At 39.0% G+C, this 19630-nt stretch overlaps 1 protein-coding gene across 1 annotated transcript in view; it reads left to right on the plus strand.

Moving 5' to 3' along the window:
* LMBRD1 (LMBR1 domain containing 1) overlaps positions 1-19630 on the plus strand; it is a 117118-nt gene that overhangs the window by 76768 nt on the left and 20720 nt on the right. Inside the window, exons 10-14 of the mRNA XM_065888769.1 lie at positions 7444-7508; positions 7863-7965; positions 8515-8619; positions 10272-10421; positions 11779-11857. Coding sequence (XP_065744841.1) covers positions 7444-7508; positions 7863-7965; positions 8515-8619; positions 10272-10421; positions 11779-11857 — 502 coding nt within the window. The remainder of the gene's footprint in view (positions 1-7443; positions 7509-7862; positions 7966-8514; positions 8620-10271; positions 10422-11778; positions 11858-19630) is intronic.

The raw sequence follows: 19630 nt of genomic DNA on the forward strand, positions 1-19630 counted from the left end.
AGCAGTATAACTCATGCCTGAACAAAACTAACACATCTGTTTTCTCAGTAGTTGTAGCCTTCTTAGTCTTAGGAACCAAACAGCACTTCAGCACTATGCTTGGGGGCCATTTTAAACAACAAAGTTACCAACAAAAAGCACAAAAAATGCAAAGAATGTAGCACTAAGTAGACCACTTACAGGGGTACTTGTTTACAGTGTGAGAGCTGAAACAAGAAAGCAGAGTGTGGCCTGGTTCAGCCTCAGCTAGGAACTTGAGCATCCGGTGACTTAGAATTTTTACCTCTCCGCATGTATCTGCAAAAGACTGCCAAGAGCCACATGTATTGATTTAAGGTCATGAATAAATTTTAGTGAGCAGTGGGCTTGCAAATGCCAAATCTGCAAAGGAGAATCAACCGTACTTATAAGTAAAAACAACAACAAAAATCCCCAAGTCCAGCAAGTTTTCTCTCCAGCTTTTACTACAAACTTTGTGTTAGGCAAAGACAGTCTGGGAAAAATGGCATGGTAGAGAGAAGAGGAGATTCGGAGGTGGGCCTGAGGCTGATCTTAAACCCCAGAATTAGGTGAGATAAGCCAGTCACTAAAAGACAAATACTGTATATGAGGTGCCTAGAGACAGGAAGTAGAGTGGTGGTCTCCAGGGGTTGGGGGCAGGAGGTGTACGGGGAGTTGTTGTTTAATGGGTACAGAGTTTCAGTTTTGCAAGATGAAAATAATTCTGGAGATTGGTGGCACAACAGCGTGAATGTATTTAACACAACTAAACTGTACACTTAAAAATGGTTAAGATGGTAAGTTTATGTTATTTGTATTTTACCGCTATTTAAAAAACCAGAAACAGAAGTGGCCAAAAAGCAGGTAGAAATGAAGAGAGTTGAACTCAGAGGGGAAAATACACTTAATTTCAGAAATGAAAACAAAATTCCAAGGTGTCCAAAGGAGAAGAGAATCAAATAAAATTTAGTAAGGGGAGGCTTTGAAGAAAGCCAGAAAGATAACCAAGAGAAGGAAAACAAGATGAAGTAAAAAGGATCAGAAAAGGAGTGTTGAAAGAGAAAGAAAAACTACCTGTGTGTAGTGGTTTCCATGCAGTAGCAAAACAAAACAAATTAGCAGAATATTGAAATGCATAATCTCCCGCAAAACACCAAAAAATAAATAGACCTGAATCCACGTGTCATGAATATTCTGTTGTGGTCCGAACGCTGGTTGGAAAAGAATTTCCAGACACAAGGCAGAACGTAAAGACAGGATTTATTAGAGGGAAGGGTCGTGCCAGAACAGTGGGCCGAATTCCTAGTAGTCTGGGAGAGTCGAGCCCGAGCATGTGCTGTTGATCAGTTTTTATAGCCAGAAAACAAAGGAATGGTCTGAGGTGAAAATTTCATTTGCTGATTGATCGAGGCACATATACCTTCCTTCTGTAGGGTGGGAGTGGGGCAGGGCAGATGCCTTTCCTTATTTGGGACAGGTCCCGTTGCCCAGGTGGGTGTCACCCAGGTGGGCTCAGGAATTTCATAACCATGGCAACATGGGGGGGAGGGCGAGTAAGAGTCCAGTGGGGGGTGTAACACTGACACTTTTTCAAGCAGTGTCGTCCTTTGTCCTTGAGGCACCATTGTCCTTGGAGCACCATATATTCTATTTCATGAATAGACAAGAAATAGACACTTTGTACCTGGGAAAGTTTATGTGCAATTTTCCTAGTAAAATTAAAAATCCTCAGGATTTCTAAGAAAAAAAAATCAACTCACAAGGGCAATATTGTTAGACTTTTTAAAAAACATACAAAGCAAGGCAGGAATGGAGGAACATTAAAAACAAACAAACAAACTCAGTGAAAACGTATGAACTGTCGACTGAAAAAAAACACACACACACACAACGTGAGAGTTGTGAGTTAAGTTTTATTTGGGGCAAAATGCCGAGTATAGCCCTGGAGACAGCCTCTCGGGTAGCTCTGAGGAACCGCTCGCAGGAGCTGGGGGGAAGGGCGGTATTCTGTGCGATGTCAGTGAAGGGGGCACATGCAGTCAAGCACACGTTGAGGCAGAGGCTGGCTGCTGGTCCTGAGGAGCAGACGTCACCGGGGATGATGGCAGTGCTTTTCTAGATACCAGCAGATGCAGGAATCGGGCTCATTACATCGTCTCCTGAAAATATCTAACTATATGAAGGTCTGTTCTGCCGTTTTTCCCAGAGCACAGAGGGCCTCACTCCTGATCTCCACCTTGAACTCCTTTCAGGGGTTGAAGGTCAGCAGCTGCAGCGGTTTGTGACCTAGTCCTTGTAGAGGCAGGTGGCAAGTGCCAGTTTGTAGTTGGCAGAACCAAGGAATTTATATTTAGCCAAAATAGCCTTTAGAAAAACAGTTACGGGATCTGTACCCTGAGCTCTTTTGAGAAATCCACTCGTTGCCAAGCTTGGACCAATTAAGAGGTAAGAACGTAAACATCAGCGAAGGGAAAAATGGTGAACATGTAATATTGTAGGTCTGTGGAGAGAAGGTGTGGGCTAGGGCAGAGAATAAGGCACAAACATGTGCTGATGAATAGAAATAATGTAATTAAGAAGGGAGAGAAAGAAAAGAACTTCTCATAGATTACTGCATAGGCAATAGGTTAGACACGTAAAAACTAATAAATTGTTTAGTAAAGGAATGAATAAGGAAATGGGGGCTAAGGGCAGTTGAAAATTTAAGTACACTAGAACAAAAATATAAACCTCTTAACAAAAGAACTAAAAATCAAAGAGCAAGGAATTCACATTAAGTGGAGAAAGAAACACGGGAAATATACACACAGTTATCAAACAACAAGATATTTTTGAGGCGAAACGTGTTAGTCATGTCAATAAATGTGAATGGACCTAACTCACTATTAAAAGAAAAATTTTTAATTTTCCTCAGAAAGCAGGATATAACTATATCCTAAAACAGTGATTCACAAAGGCTAACAATGTGTACTGAAAGATATACTGAGCAAATGGAAACAATAAAAAAGCAGGTAATGATTGTGCTATTAGACAAAGTAGGATTCATGCCAAAAACCATTCAATCCAACAAAGAATCACTATCATTTTTTGTGATAGACAGAATGCCTCTGTCTTCCCCCAGTGATGTCCACGCCCTAATCCCTGAAACCTGTGAGTATAATATACACGAAATGTCAAAAGGGACTTTGCAGATGCGATTAATGTTATAGACTTTAAAATATGGAGCTGACCCTGGATTATCTTGATGGGCCCAATCTAGCAGCACAAGTCCATAAAAGCAGAGAACTTCCATGGCTAGAGTCAGAGAGATGTGCTAAAGTGAAGTGTAAGAAAGAGACATTCAGAATGTAAGACTTGAGCTGCCATTACTGATTTGAGGATGGAGGGGACGTGAAAAGGAATGCAGGAAATGAATGCCTTCAAGGAACTATGAGGCTCCCAGCTGATAGCCAGCAAAGAGATGAAGACCTCAGTCCTATGACCTTAAGGAGCTGTATTCTGTTCCTCAGACTTGATCATCTCAATCAATTTATCTTCAAGTTTAATGATTCTTTTCTCCTGACTGATCAGATCTGCTGAACTTTTCACTTTGTTTTCTAGTGAGCTTTTTGTTTCAGTTTTTATATTTTTCATCTTGAGAATTTCAATTCACTTCCTTTTTTATAATTTCCATTTCATTGTTGATATTCTGTATTTGGTGAGAAATTGTTCTCATAATTTGTTTTAGTTCTTAAGACATGCTTTTCTTTAGTTCCTTGAACATATTTAAAATAGTGGCTTTAAAGTTTTTGTCGAGTAAGTTCAGCGTCATCAAGGACTTCCTCAAGGACAGTGCCTGTTGATTTGTTTCTTCTATTAGTCATACTTTCTTGCTGCTTTGCATGTCTCTTTAATTTTTTTTTTTTTTTTTTTTTTTTGGTTAAAACCTGGGAAGTTTTAAATAATATAATGTGGTAACTCTGGAGATCAGAGTCTCCCCTGGATTTGCTGTTATTACTCTTTGTTGTTGTTTGTTTAGTGACTTTTGTGAATTATTCTGTAAAGTCTGTATTCTTTGTTGTGTGTAGTCACCCAAGTTTCTGCTTGGTTACTTTAGTTAATAACTGGATGAAGATTTTCTAAACACCTAGAACCAGTAAGTCTCAGTCTTTGCTGAGGGGCTGTGTGTGAGTGGAGACATGAGTTCAGCACCCAGGCTGGCACTGCAGTGCTGCCTTCTCCTGCACTTCCTGCTCGTGCAGACAGAGCTTCGGGGTCAACCACAAGTGGACATTTAGGCCACTCCTGTCTTTCCTGAGCATGCACAGGGCCTTCTTCATTCCCAGGAATATGTGGAAACTTTTCAGAGCACCTGTGGACATCTCATTCCCTAGGTTTCCGTTTTAATCTTTTTAGTTAGTTTATTTTTTTGCCTGATATTGACTAGCTCTTGTGGCCATGAAGTTCATTGGTTGCCTGTAATTTTTTGACAGACACTCCTGCGGAAAAGGAATTTTTGCACTGTGTGAACTCCAGTTCAGGCCAAACACAGACAGTCTTGCAAATGGGATCTTCCATGGCATTACCAGGCGGGTCTAGTAATGGCAGTTCTCTGGGAAGGAGACTCTGAGAGAACTTCAGCCCCTTTCTGCTTTCACAGATGGCTACCAGGCTTATGGCTTTTACAGGCCATCTACCATACACGAGAGAGGAGGGATTGGTACTAGAGCAAGTCGGAATGCCACAGTGCTCTGTGCTCTTGCTGAGATTCAGCTGTTTTTCCTGAATAAATGCTCCTAGATTGTTGCATGCCTCTGGTTAATTTTCAGAGTGTTAAAAAAGTTGATTCTGACCATTTATGCCAGTTTTCTCATTGCTTTTAGGGGGGAAAGGATTTTCAGAAGTTCTTATTCTGTTACCTTTACTGATGTCATCTCTTTGGCTTAATTTTTTTTTTTTGCGGTACGCGGGCCTCTCACTGCTGTGGCCTCTCCCGTTGCGGAGCACAGGCTCCGGACGCGCAGGCCCAGCGGCCATGGCTCACAGGCCCAGTCGCACCGCGGCACGTGGGATACTCCCGGACCGAGGCACGAACCCGTGTCCCCTGCATCGGCAGGCGGACTCCCAACCACTGCACCACCAGGGAAGCCCTGGCTTAATTTTTATTTTAAAACTAACACTATAGCTAGTGTGGAATATGTAGCATTTAGGTCAGCCCAGGGTGGTCACCACTGACATGATTCTGGAAGTACTAACTTAAGTTCTTATATATAAATATATACAGTTTCCTTGGTCTTTATAAACCATTTATCTTTTTAATATTTTTTCTTTGTTTTGTAAGTAGCTGTGATTAAACAGTCTAACTCTGGGTCATGCATCTCAACAGAGTGGGAAAGTAGTTAAGGATTTTCTTTTCTTTTCCTCCCCCAAAATGGGGATCAGGGGAGGGGAATGTTAATTTCTCCTGCTGTCTCTGGGTCATGTTCCTCTACTGCTCATTGGTAGTTGGCAGCTGTACTACCTCATGCTACAAGCTGTTTCTTATCAACAGGCTACTGGGAAGTAATATGTTTCCTCAGTGTAAGGATATTGTCTCCAGTTCTCTTAGGCATCAAGTGCCATGCTCAAACCTAGTAGAAGAAGATTGTGTACGCTCCTTTACCTGCTACTGATAAACTCTGTTACTATGAAGGGGTCACTCACACTTATTTAGCAATGAGTAGAAGAAGATTGTGTGCGCTCCTTTACCTGCTACAAATAAACTTCTGTTACTGTGAAGGGGTCACTTCACACTTATTTAGCAATGAAACATTTTAAAATAAATGAATGCTCATGTGAAACCCCGTATGTAAAATGGATACATGCAGGGGTCTTTATTTCAAATGATGCCTATAGTCGTTTTTTGTGTTTTTTTTTTAAATAAATTTATTTATTTATTTGTTTGGTTTTGGCTGCATTGGGTCTTCGTTGCCACACCCAGACTTTCTCTAGTTGCAGCAAGCAGGGGCTACTCTTTGTTGCGGCTTGCGGTCTTTAGAAAACAGGCTCAGTAGTTGCGGTGCACGGGCTTAGTTGCTCCGCGGCATGTGGGATCTTCCTGGACCAGGGCTCGAGCCCGTGTCCCCTGCATTGGCAGGCGGATTCTTAACCACTGCACCACCAGGAAGCCTATAGTCTTTTTGGTCCTCTCTTGCCAAGCTGCTTCTTCCAGTGAGCTCTAAAGGCACTCTTTCAGAACTGAAGAGTTCCCTAGAACACAGTCCTAAAATTTTTTTCCAGATTCATCTTTATATGCTGGGTAGGATAATGGGTTGTTATTCTACTTTTTTTATCCTGTCAGAATTCTAAAATATACTCAACGATCATGTGAAATAAGATGAAAAATCTCCTTAACATTCATGATGTTTCCCATCTATTCCTATCAATTCCAGGCAAAGGACAAACCGAAACACTTAACTGTACTTAATAGGAATCTTCCTTTTGGCTCTCGCCAAACATAGATTTCATCCCTTTTTTTAATTCTGAAATTTTATTCCTTAGAGACCCAGTTCCAATTATTGTTTTCCTTGTTTTCTGTGGTCCTACTATAAAGTTCATATGCTATCTTTTCATACTTCATACATATCCTTTCATACTATAAAGTTCATACTTGAGTACAAGGAAGTGTACAATGCTTATTACCACATCCTTCCGCACAGAGAGTTCTATATGACAGTTTCTTCAGTGCTGTTAGTACTCTATTTCAAGAATATTATCAGTTATATAGACTTTTCTAGGCTGTGGTATAATCTATTTATAAGATATACACAGCTGACCCGTGAACAGCATGGTGTGAACTGCTCAGGTCCACTTACACATGGATAATTTTCAGTAGCACATATTACAGCACCATGCCATCCGCAGTAGGTTGAATCTGGATGTCGCAGTGGGCCGACTGTAAGTTCTATGCAGATTTTTGACTGTGCAGAGGGTCAGTGCCTCTAACCCCTGCATTGTCCAAGGGTCAGCTATATAGTATCTCATTACTTCTGTGAGAAAATGTTCCAACTTCTCTGTTTTAACAACAGGTTAACGTAACCTGATGAGTTTCTTGGTTTTGGTTTTTTGTGTATGTATATTAGTCTTAATGTAGTTTTCAGTTAACTTTTTATATTTGAGTATAACTGAATATAAACCTTTTATTGGACCTAGCAAAGAGTCTCATTTGTTTACTTACCAATGAAAACTTTCAAATGCATTGTCTCTTTTGTGTTTTTGTTCTCAAATAGTCTCATAATGAAAATTTAGATGATGTGTGCCTAGGATTATATACTATATGATTACATATTAAATTAAAATTTATCTTAGGTCATTTTTTTTAGATCATTGTCATATGCTAGTAACCCATTGAGCATAATGGTTTTGTGCTTTTAATATCAACTTCAGAAGTATATTTTAACGATTTATTTTTTTTTTTGCTTTTAGATCATTTGGGGAATATTTTTCATCTTAGTTGCATTGCTGTTTATAATTTCTCTCTTCCTGTCCAAGTAAGTACAGTAGACACATTTTCTAAAGCACTAACACACATCCTATAATATACATTTTCCACGCTGAATTCCATTAGTGTAGCCCTATTCATCTTAAGTAGCTATTTTACTTCAAGTGTTCTATAGCATTAACTCAAAGAATGAGTAAAAAGCTCCAATAATAGACAGTATTTCTTTATTCTGTATCAATTGAACAATATCTGTAAGATATTTAAGTGAGGTTTAATTTGTTATCTGTGGTTTTCTTTGTCTCCATTGAGTCTGCATGCTTAAGTTATGATGATATTCTTTCTAAAGTAACTGAAAATGTGGTGCAATATGTAAATTCACTCTTTATACATTTTTTTGTTATAGTTTGGATAAAGCTCTTCATTCAGCTGGAATAGATTCTGGTTTCATAATTTTTGGAGCTAACCTGAGTAATCCACTGAATATGCTTTTGCCTTTACTACAAACAGTAAGTAAAAAAATCATCCATTTTATACTCTAGCAAACATTGTCACACTCTGTCAAATTATTATGTTGACAAACCTATTAGTACTTGGAAGTATATGCTTGTGCCCTCTGCTGATTTGGCTTTTTATTTACATATAACTTCTATGTTGATATGTTGCTTTAAAAATTATTGTATTGATGTATTACTGAACTCTCATGTTATACATAACTTGATTTGGGGATACGTGATAAGACTTAGGGGTGAACTTTTCCAAGCACTTCCCGTTTTTACTTTTTAACGAAGTCTTTTATTCCATATATAAATGTAATTTTTAGTTTAATTTGTTATAGGATTTTTCTTAGGATAATGATACTGAGCAATTTGGTAATAGTTTGGTAGTTTGGTAATTGTTTCTTGCAGGTTTTTTTTTTTTTTGCATTATCATAGTAACCTGATCAGGGTTGATATTTTAAACATTGCCAAATATGAACAATGAATTTTCAGTTAATTTTACATGACTTCTAAAGCCCTTATTGTTTGTGTATTAAGTTTAATTTTATCTTTTTTCAGGTGTTTCCTCTTGATTATATTCTTATAACAACTATTGTTATGTACTTTATTTTTACTTCAATGGCGGGGATTCGAAATATTGGCATATGGTTCTTTTGGATTAGAGTGAGTATATGTTACAATATCATTTTGATTTTTTTCATCATTTTGTGCATAATCTCCATTATTGCAAATTATCTTAGATTTATAATATAGAAGTTGTAAATATCTTGATACCAAAAATGGAAATACTAGCTTTTTCACTTCATGTTAACATAAAAGTGCTCTTCGTCTACAGGGACGCTTTTGCCCTCCCGGATCCATTTGGCAAAGTCTGGGGATGTTTTCAGTTGTTATAACTAGGAGGCGCTACTGGCATCTGTTGGTTAGAGTACAGGGATTCGGTTAAACATCTTGCATTGCACAGGGCAGCCTCCCACAGCAAAGACTTTCCAGCCGAAAACATCGGCAGTGCCGAGGTGGAGAAGTCCTGGGCTAGAAGTTCTATTATTTTCCTTAGTGTTAGGCTGCATGGGAACACACTGAAGCACAGCTGGACTCATGGTAGCTCAAAAGATGGCCCTTACTACTGGGAGTGAAAGATTACTGTATGTTTGGAGAAAGGGTCATTTTCCTCTTAGAGTCATCTTGATATAAATTAAGAATTTTAAAACGAGATACATCATCTTCATACTTCCAGCTGTGGGTAAAATTCAGTTAAATAGTGGCTTGAACTAATGAAAGACTTCTTGCTGTGGAACATTTTTAAAATCTAGCATTGCTTCAGTAGCTCAAAAATCAAGTCTAATATCTCTGGATTCCTCTTGGCTTCTCCCTCATGATTGTGATATGGCTGCTTCAACCCCATTTATTCTGTCCGTGTTCCATAAGGAAAACATAGCTAGGAGAAGTGGTGATACCTATATCAAAAAGCAAGACTTTCCCAGAAGTCCCCAACAGACTGCTTTCCTTTTGACGTTTAATGTTTTATCACTACCAGCCACTACTAGGAGTAGGGAAGCTGGGAAACGTTCATTTTTAGGTGATCATATCCCGTCCAGTATTGGAGTCCTATTACTCTATACTGTACTACAATCTAGTAATAAAACAGGGAGGTGCTATTTTAGTTGCTAGAATAAAAATGTGCTCTGCCGTTGAAATGAAGCCCGTCACCAGGCTCCTTCTATCTGTTACCACATGTTTTAGTTTCCCTCCTGTATGGATACATGTGAAAATAGCTGTAGTCAGATGAACATAAATTACCATAAACTATATTATAGTTTTATAGTAGAGTATAATATGAGGATATCGTATTTCATAGAAATGAGTATTTAAAACATATGGCATGTCTGTCCTTGGGAAGTAATATTATATAAAACTCAAATATATTAGTAATACTTACAGTTGAAACTCCTCTAATCTTTAGATAGAAGTAGTTCTCAGTTCTTCTTAGCTCTAGGAACTTCTAACAGATGCTATTACATAATAAGTTTAGAAGATTTTTCTGAAACAGACCGTGTGAGTACAAATATATTCTCTAGGTCTTGAGTTTTTAAAATAAACATGAATCTAAACCTAGAAGCTTTACAGGGAAAGCGTTGTTATTCTTTGTTATTCTTATAATTATCTGGAAAGGTTAAGAATTCTTAGCATTTATTTTGGGAAAAAGAAACGGTGGATTGAACTGTGTTCGTTACCCCCCTAACAAAGGCGTGGGACTCAGTCCCTTCACATGAAACGTGTTGCTGGAATATCATCCCTGTGTTCTTTCGTTCCAGTTGTATAAAATCAGAAGGGGGAGAACCAGGCCCCAGGCGCTCTTGTTTCTCTGCATGATACTTCTGCTTATTGTGCTTCACACTAGCTACATGATTTACAGCCTCGCCCCCCAGTATGTTATGTACGGAAGCCAGAACTACCTGATAGAGGTAAGTGCACACTTTAAAAAGTCAGTATTTTGATATTTTAAACATAGTGAAATCTAAAATCAAATTCTCATTTGTGAAAGCTAACATATTAGCTCATCAGGTTAAACTTAATATTGCTAAAACTAGTTTTTCATTCCATTTCTCAGCATGTTTATATTTGTTTCAAACAAGTTCTTTTTAAAAATAACACTGAATTTCATTACAGTAGTTCCTTAAATGGATCCCATGGTGCCAGGCTACTGAGCTGTGTCTCAGCACTTCACTAAAACTCATAATATTTACTCTAAAATAATATTTTAAGTAAGTTTATTAATATGGCTCCCCAAAAAGTTTTGGTGTGCAGAAAATTATGTCTGCTCATTGGTACCATGAATCCCATAGGAGAGACTTTATAACTATTTTATTTGTATGTAACTATGCTTTCTCTTAACATGACAGGGACCCTCTTACCTGTTACAGTGATTCCTTGGTGTTGATCTTTCAAAAGCCAGCTGTGATTCCTAGTTGTACCTGGAGAGCTAGTTTGAATATTTTGACAGCTTAACATATTTTGACCATATCTAATTCAGCCTTTGTTTAGTTTCCTTTTCCTAAAATATCTCTTGCTTTACCTTCTAACAAGTCAAATCAAATCCATGTTTCACAGCCCAGTTCAAGCCTTACTTTAATGGAGTTTTTCATTATTAATCCATTCTCCCCGGGTCACTCCTTTATCCTGTACTTCCTCCATTCTTTCTTTACTCTAATATGTAATTAGGAACAAACAAACAAGATCTAGTAAGCACATCAGACCTTTAATACCATCCATAATATTGCTAAGGATTGAAAAGTTAGTTCATTGAAAAATATTAAGTAACAATGCCAGTGGATCAAAGATAAGACACGATCATAATGGAGGTAACGAATGACACAAGTTTGGGAAATGATGCTAGAAGGTCACCTTAGTCATTTTTTTCATTTCTTATACCTTTTATTCTCTTCTTGCCTTATCTCCTGCACCTGGTTCACTAGGTCATGCTTATAAAACATTCTTCTGTGAATGAATGAAATATCGTCATGCTTTTGCATGGATGAATGATATTCTTTTCTTGTTCCACAGTGGAAAAATAAGTAGGCCGTTTCTCTGGGCAGAAGCTCTGTTGTTCAACACAGGGCCTAATGATTGTTATAGGAAAGCCCTAATGTTAAATTTACCCTAAATCTTTTTCTTCTAGTTGCAATTTTATGTAATTTACCTTTTAGAATATTAGCTAGATGTAGTTTAATAGAAAACAGTATAAAGTTCATAAAGTGATTACTTTTTAATCGAAATATATTAATATACTATTTATATTTTAACTATATTTTCATCTTTCAGAGCAATATAACTTACGATGCCCATAAAGGCAATTCAACCCTTTCTGTGCCAAAGAGATGTGATGCAGATGCCCCTGAAGGTAAAGTAGCTTTTATCACCCATCTTAGAATTTATAGCTCTGTAAGAAAAGATGTGTCTTGCATTTTGGTGTCTTAATCATTTGATGCATTTGTTTTAATATGTGGTGACAAAGGAAATTCTAGCAAGAAGACCTTGGTGTCTTCAGTAGAATATCTTGGTAATTTACTGATTTCCATTAGGGAAAGTATCATTACAAAGTATTTACTTTTGAAGAACAAAACGTAGTTATTATTTATCACGTGTACTAGTATAATGAGAAACATTCTAAAGGTCTTTTTTCATTGTTCTTAAAAATTTCAGGAGAGTTTTGGTGGTATCTGCAATATTTAGGACTGAGGCCTAAAGTACCTATGACCTAGAACAAATTTTGATCCATCCAACTCTGGTTACTTTAGTTAATAATAATAATGTTAATGTTGACAGCGATTAACTATTAAGAACATGTAAGTGTGTTTCAGACACTGTGCTAAGTACTTTGTGTGTATTCTGACAAAAGCTCTGAGATCCTCTGCTCTTAACCTCTGTGAATTTTGAGACAATCTTTTTTTTTCTGTTTTCTGTGTGCTAAGATGAGGGTTTTTTTCCCTTTGAATATAATAGTATGCTTTTATTTCAGGGTAAAATAATATGTCAAATATAGTATATTTCTTGATAAATCATTCAGGGGTACCGTTATGGAAAAGATAAATTTGGAGTTTTTTACCAGCGTCAACTCTGGAATGTGGTAGAGTAACAGGAATAGGTACAGAGTCCAGGGTAGCCCAGTGGAAGAAGTACAGAGCTCTACGTGGAGATCACTGTGGGGTGGTGGTCTTCAGAAAGCAGGGCGTCAGAAAAGGGAGAGCAGAGCTGCCTCTCAAGGTGAATGAAGAATTTACCTGGTATGTGCATCGAGGGGAGGCTGTTCTAGGCAGAGGAACAAAATGCTCAAACGTAATTCGCTTAAACTGTAAAGTTTTGTGTTCCAGCGAATGTAAAGCACTGTTATTGTTTTGTTGTTTTAATTCTGGAGGGGTGTGGGTTAGAGGGAGGGAGAAAATGGGATTGCAGAGTTAGGACTCAAGCCCCGGAAGGCCTTGGAAGAGTTCTAAGCAAGGAAGTTGAAACTGTGGTCTGGTTTGCTTTCAGTAACTTTATTATAACAGAGAGAACAGGTTGGAGAAGTTGAGAGCTGAGCATAGAAATCGGCTGGGGGAGGCTGCCGGCAGGGGCTGTGTGCAGTCATGCAGGAGAGATGGTGAGAGCCTGGAGTAAACAGTGGTCTGGAGGGTGTGAGATGAAGAGAGAAGCAAGAGGATTTCTGCTTGCTTGGGTCTGAAGCAGTGGCAAGGCAACAGAATATTCTAGAATGGCCCTCCAGTTACTGAGTAATGGGGTAAATTTTGGTATCAGCAAGCTGAGTTAAAAATGGATACTAAGATTAGAGAAGAAATGTAAGAAATGCTTAGTTGACTTGAGATGTCTCACAGACCTTGAGGCGGAGATTTCGTGGGCACTTGGATATTTGCATAATGAACTCAGAAGGTGGAGAGAGAGGAGCGTGGAGACCAGGACTCGGAGGAGGACGGCTACCCAGGGGCAGGCGGGTGAAGCAGGTGTGGGGAAGGGGACTGCACAGAGGCGGTGGAGGCGAAAGCTAAGTGCAGTGAATAAAAAGCGATATAAAGCCGTGACTGAGTTTATATTCTTCACATAAATTATTTGTGGAGATTGAGAGGGATTGGATGGAAGCTAGTGCAGGGTCGGGGAGAATCTTTGTTTTTTTCTTTTTAAACGAGGAGAGACTTCAGGGAAGATGGAATGGAATTAATGGAGCAGGAAAAGTTGAAGAAAAATATCACAAAGGTTAAATGATGGGCCAGTACCATCCAGTTCTGGAGGAGCTGGTATTTAGAGCATCAAAGACTGAATGCTTTAGCTAGAAGGAGGGATGCCTCTTTCTCTAGAGCAAGGAAGGAAGCAACAATATGGACTCAGATAGTAATTTCTTAGGGTGAACAGGAAGTTCTGTATGATTGTCTCATTTTGCTGTGAAGTTTAAGTTCAGTCATCTGCTGAGAATTGTGTGGGCCATTGGGCACAGAACTGAAGAAAGTGGCAAAAGTTTTGATCGGTGAACAGAAGAAGGATCTGACAAGATAAGTTAGTGATAGATAAATATGTCAAGGACCAGAGATGGAATTATCTGTCTGTATTTTTGTTGAACAAATCTGTATAGCTGGTACCATTCTCCATCATTGCCTAGGCTGTCTGGGAAGGTGGGTTGAAGGACTGAAGTAGAATGGTAAGCCAAGGACAAGCTAAGAGTGAGAGAATGAGACCTACCGCAGAGTCCAGGGTGTAAGGGAAAGAAGGGAAGCGACTAAAACTGGGAGAAAAGAATAAATCAAGAGATGAGATGGGGAAGCAGACATGAAGAAGAAATAATAGTAAAAGGTTTCTTTTTTTTTTTAACCTCTTTATTGGAGTATAATTGCTTTACAATTGTTTGTTAGTTTCCGCTCTACCACAAAGTGAATCAGCTGTACATATACATACATCCCCATATCTCCTCCCTCTGGTGTCTCCCTCCCACCCTCCCTATCCCACCCCTCTAGGTGGTCACAAAGCACCGAGCTGATCTCCCTGTGCTATGCAGCTGCTTCCCACTAGCTATCTATTCTACATTTGGTGGTGTATATATGTCCATGCCACTCTCTCATTTCGGTCCCAGCTTACCCTTCCCCCTCCCCATGTCCTCAAGTCCATTCTCTATGTCTGCGTCTTTATTCCTGTCCTGCCCCTAGGTTCATCAGAACCATTTTTTCTTTAGATTCTATTAGAGGTTTCTATTATAAATAAATGTGACTTGATTTTCCAGCTCTACTTTTGTAATGAGTTTAGTCCCAGGTTTTTTACTTTGAAATGTACATACACATGTCACACTAGGGTTGATAGTTGAAATGCTTTGGGTTGTCATTTTTAGCTCAGTGAAAGTAGAATGAAAAATTACTGTTGAGTTGATTTGTAATTTTTTTTTTAAGAGGGCACTGATCTTGAAGATCTAAAAATAGGTTCTGTTTCTTAAATTCTTATAGTAGTATTGAAACCTTAGCAGAAAAACATCAAAATTTCAAAATTAAGTTGCGCTGGTAAAGGTGTTTAAAATGCCCTTATTGCTGAACTGAGTGAAGTTTTGTGTTATAGATCAGTAAGTTTAGTTAAATCATACCCTTGGCCATAACTTTTTTATGAATCACATTCAGTATTTTTCTTTATCAGTCTAATCTAATTTATAGTGACTTAAATCAGGGGTCCCTAGCCCCCAGGCCACGGACTGGTATCGGTTCGTGGCCTGTTAGTAACCAGGCACACAGCAGGAGGTGAGCGGCAGGCAAGCGGAGCGAAGCTTCGTCTGTATTTGCAGCCGCTCCCCATGGCTCGCATTACCGCCTGAGCCCCGCCTCCTGTCAGACCAGCTGCAGCATTAGATTCTCACAGGAGCGCAGACCCTACTGTGAACTGCGGATTTGAGCCATCTAGGTCGCACGCTCCTCGTGAGAATCTAATGCCTGATGACCTGAGGTGGAGCTGAGGCGCTGATGCTAGCGCTGGGGAGCAGCTGCAAATACAGATGATCATGAGCAGAGAGGTGTGACGGCACAGAGACCCTCATAAATCAGCTGCTTGCAGACTCATGTCAGAACCCTACCAGTGAGTGGCAAGTGACAGTTAAGCTGCATCTGGTGGCAGGCTTTAAGTTGGAATCCGACACTTATTTTAGTGTGTGCCTGGCCTGCCCATTATTTTATTTACCACTTCCATCCATGCCTCTTTCCTGCACTGCGTCCTTGTCTCATTCACAGTTTTTGGTAAGCCCACAAGATAACCCTAGGCAAAATGAGTAAAAAACAAACGTCGCTGGGCAGCTTCTTTGTTGCTGGGGAGCTTCTTTGAAAAGGGAGAAAGAAAGACCCAATGATGAGACAGAAGACTCTTAAGACTGCCAACAAAAAGAAAGCTGCATTTAAAAGAAAATACCAAGAGTCCTACTTAAGTTATGGGTTCATTGCAACAGGTGATTCACATTCTCCAAGCCCGCTTTGTATATAATATGTGGTGACTGGCTATCCAACAAAGCTATAAAACCTTCAAAACTGCTTTGCCACATGGAGACCAAGCACCCTGCATTAAAAGACAAGGCTTTGGAGTTTTCAAAAGGAAAAATCGTGAACATGAAGGAAAGCAATTATTGAAGGCCACCACTTCATCAAACGTGTCTGCACTGAGAGCATCCTTCTTAGTGGCTAACCACATTGCTAAAGCTAAGAAGCCCTTTATATTGGGTGAAGAGTCGATCCTGCCTGCTGCTAAGGACATTTGTCATGAACTTTTAGGAGAAGCTGCAGTTCAAAAGGTCGCACGTGTTCCTCTTTCGGCTGGCACCATAACTAGACGAATTGATGAAATAGCAGAGGCTGTTGAGGCACAATTGTTCGAGAGGATTAATGAGTCACTGTGGTACGCAATCCAGGTCGACGAGTCTACTGCTGTTGACAACAAGGCAACAATGCTTGTTTTTGTGTGATATATTTTTCAGTAGGGTGTGCATGAGAATATGTTATGTGCACTTTTGTTACCAACCAACACCACAGCTGCAGAGCTCTTCAAGTCTTTGAATGATTACATATCAGGAAAACTGAATTGGTCATTTTGTGTCGGTATATGCACAGACAGCGGCTGCCATGACTGGATGGCTTTCTGGTTTCGCTACTCGGGTCAAAGAGGTCGCTTCTGAATGTGAGTCCACACACTGTGTCATCCATAGAGAAATGCTGGCTAGCCGAAAAATGTCACCTGAACTTAACGTTTTGCAGGATGTGATTAAAACTATCAACCACATTAAAGTACATGCCCTTAACTCACGTCTGTTCACGCAGCTCTGTGAGGTGATGGACGCAGAGCACACACGTCTTCTCTTACACACAGAGTGAGATGGCTTTCCAAAGGTTGATCACTGGCCAGAGTTTCTGAGTTACGAGAGCCTCTCCAGAGATTTTTAGAAAAACAGTCACCACTGGCAGCACATTTCAGTGACACAGAATGGGTCGCAAAACTTGCTTACTTGTGTGACGTATTCAACCTGCTCAACGAACTCAATCTGTCACTTGAGGAGAGAACAACAACTGTGTTCAAGTCTGCAGATAAAGTGGCTGCATTCAAAGCCAAACTGGAATTGTGGGGGTGACGAGCGAACATTGGGATTTTTGACATGTTTCAAACATTAGCAGAGATTTTGAAAGACTGAGCCAGGGCCGCCTTTCTCCCAGCTGGTGCATGATCACCTAACTCAGCTTTCAGAAGAGTTTAGCATTACTTCCCAACCATAAAAGACCCCTGAACTGGGAAGGAATGGATCCACGACCACCCATTTGTGAATAAGCCAGGTGAACTGACTTTGTATTGGAAGAGGATCAACTGCTTGATCGCAAATGACGGTGCCCTCAAAAGTATGTTTGAGACAACTTCACATCTCCATACGTTCTGGATTAAAGTCAAGGCGGAATATCCTGAGATTGCCACAAAAGCACTGAAGAGCCTGCCTCCATTTCCAACATCCCATCTTTGTGAAGCAGGGTTTTCTGCAGTGACAACAACCAGAACGAGATCACAGAGTAGACTGGACATAGCTACACACGTCGGGGGTCACTGTCTCCCATCAGCCCCAGATGGGACCATCTAGTTGCAGGAAAACAAGCTCAGGGCTCCCACTGATTCTGCATTATGGTGTGTTGTATAATTATTTCGTTATATATTACAATGTAATAATAATAGAAACAAAGGGCACAACAAATGTAATGCGCTTGAATCATCCCCACACCATCCCCTCTCCCCCACTAGTCCATGGAAAAATTGTCTTCCACGAAACCGGTCCTTGGTGCCAAAAAGGTTGGGGACCACTGGTTAAAATGACCTCCTTTGAACTGCCGAATATTTTTGTAAAACATTTTAGTTGACTTATTCTTTGAAATGTTGCTTTGCAGTACAGAAACATACCCTTTAGGTTTATGGCTTTATTTTTCCCAGTATTATTTTGGTTCTCCAGCTAATCTCTGAATGTCAAATTTGCCTGTGCATACTTGGAAGAGGATGGTAGAAATATGACCATTGAACTTGGGGTGGCAGGGTAGATTTTTTTAAGAGAATACTTTAAATAAAAATGATGAGGGGCTCTAAGAGAACTCTCCTCCGCCAGGTTCAAAATTAAGACGGCTTTGGGGACTGCTGCTCATACAGAAAATATTAATCCTTCTAATTCATATATAAGGAGATGAAAATTATTGAGTTTTAAATGTTAAACATTTTTTGAAATGATGGCAAAAGATGAAGGAGCAGGTTAGAACGTGAGATTTGACGCATACGGGTGGGGATGGGGTGTTAAGTGTGGTGACAGAGTCCAGTTACTGCACACTAGGAAATGTCAGCATGAAGAGGAGAAACGCAACACTATTACTTGTGACATTTTAGTGGGCACTTTGACTAGAGTAGATAATACTGTAATATAAATACCCCATAAGGTGCTTGATGTCACCTTCGTTGTGTACCTTTTGCAAGTAACAGAATTTTGGAGAATGATTTTTAGATTATGAAACAAAAATTATAATTTAGAGTGTTATACTTAAAATTATTTTGGAGGAAAGGTAATCTCCCTAGAAAGATGTTAAAGCAATGATTTCTAAAAATACATATATTGACCTCTTACCATTATTAAGTGCATTTCATAGACTTGTTTTTCTTAAGTAATATTGCATTCATACATGAGGTGGTCTGGCATTTATTAAATGTTATAATGTTTGAGAGTCATCTAAAAATAGTTAAGGTTTTTTTGTGTTTAAAATGATCCTTTAAAGAATAGGATGATTTAACAGATTTATAAAGAATGCCTATCATACTATGTTCACAAAGTTACCTTAAAACAACAGTATTACTTAATTTACCCTTACAGGTAATGCATTGTTTATAAGTTCAAAATGAGTCAGCTGAGCAAATTAGAAATCAAGTTTAAAATTTTATATGCTAATATGACAAAAGGACTTTTATTTACATTCTTAGTTTCACGTTCTTTAATTGCTGCTTAATCTAATAAGCATTAATACACAGACAACGTATATGTTAGTGTGAATAAAATAGTTAAAACAGACACAGAATTATGAAGAATAACATAAATATACAGAAATATTTGAGCCCAAAGAGGAAGATGGATGATCAGTTTCCCTTTGTGGACAAACAGAATAGAGTACTGGGGTAGATTCTGGGAAGGAGAGAAAGCATCAGAGGAGACACGTATACCACAGTTCCTGCCTTTGGAAAGCAAACAGCCTAATGGATTTGGATATGAAAATGAATAATTGTAATAGAAAAGTAAATGGCAAGCTATAATGAAGTTACAGACAAAATGCTATGGGAAGGCAAAAGGGGCTAATGGTTTTCTCTGCAGTGTAACTTTTTAACTGGGCCCCAAAGCATAAGTTAAATCCAAATGAACAAACAAAAAAAAACTGCAGGCTATTCCGAGCAGAGAAGGAACCTGCATTAACAAGGCATAAAAACAAATCTACTTGGCATCTTACAGAAAAAATAAATTGTGGCAGGAGCATTGAATATTTGGGGAGTACAGTGAGGGATGAAGCAAGAAAATATATTTCCAAATGATCATTTTTAAAAATCTGTGAACCCAAAGTCTTATTTCTGCCATCCTATTTAATTACTTTATCTTTCCTTGGAGTAAACT

This window comes from Phocoena phocoena, chromosome 12 (assembly GCF_963924675.1).
Source record: "Phocoena phocoena chromosome 12, mPhoPho1.1, whole genome shotgun sequence".
In the NCBI taxonomy this organism is placed as follows: domain Eukaryota; kingdom Metazoa; phylum Chordata; class Mammalia; order Artiodactyla; family Phocoenidae; genus Phocoena; species Phocoena phocoena.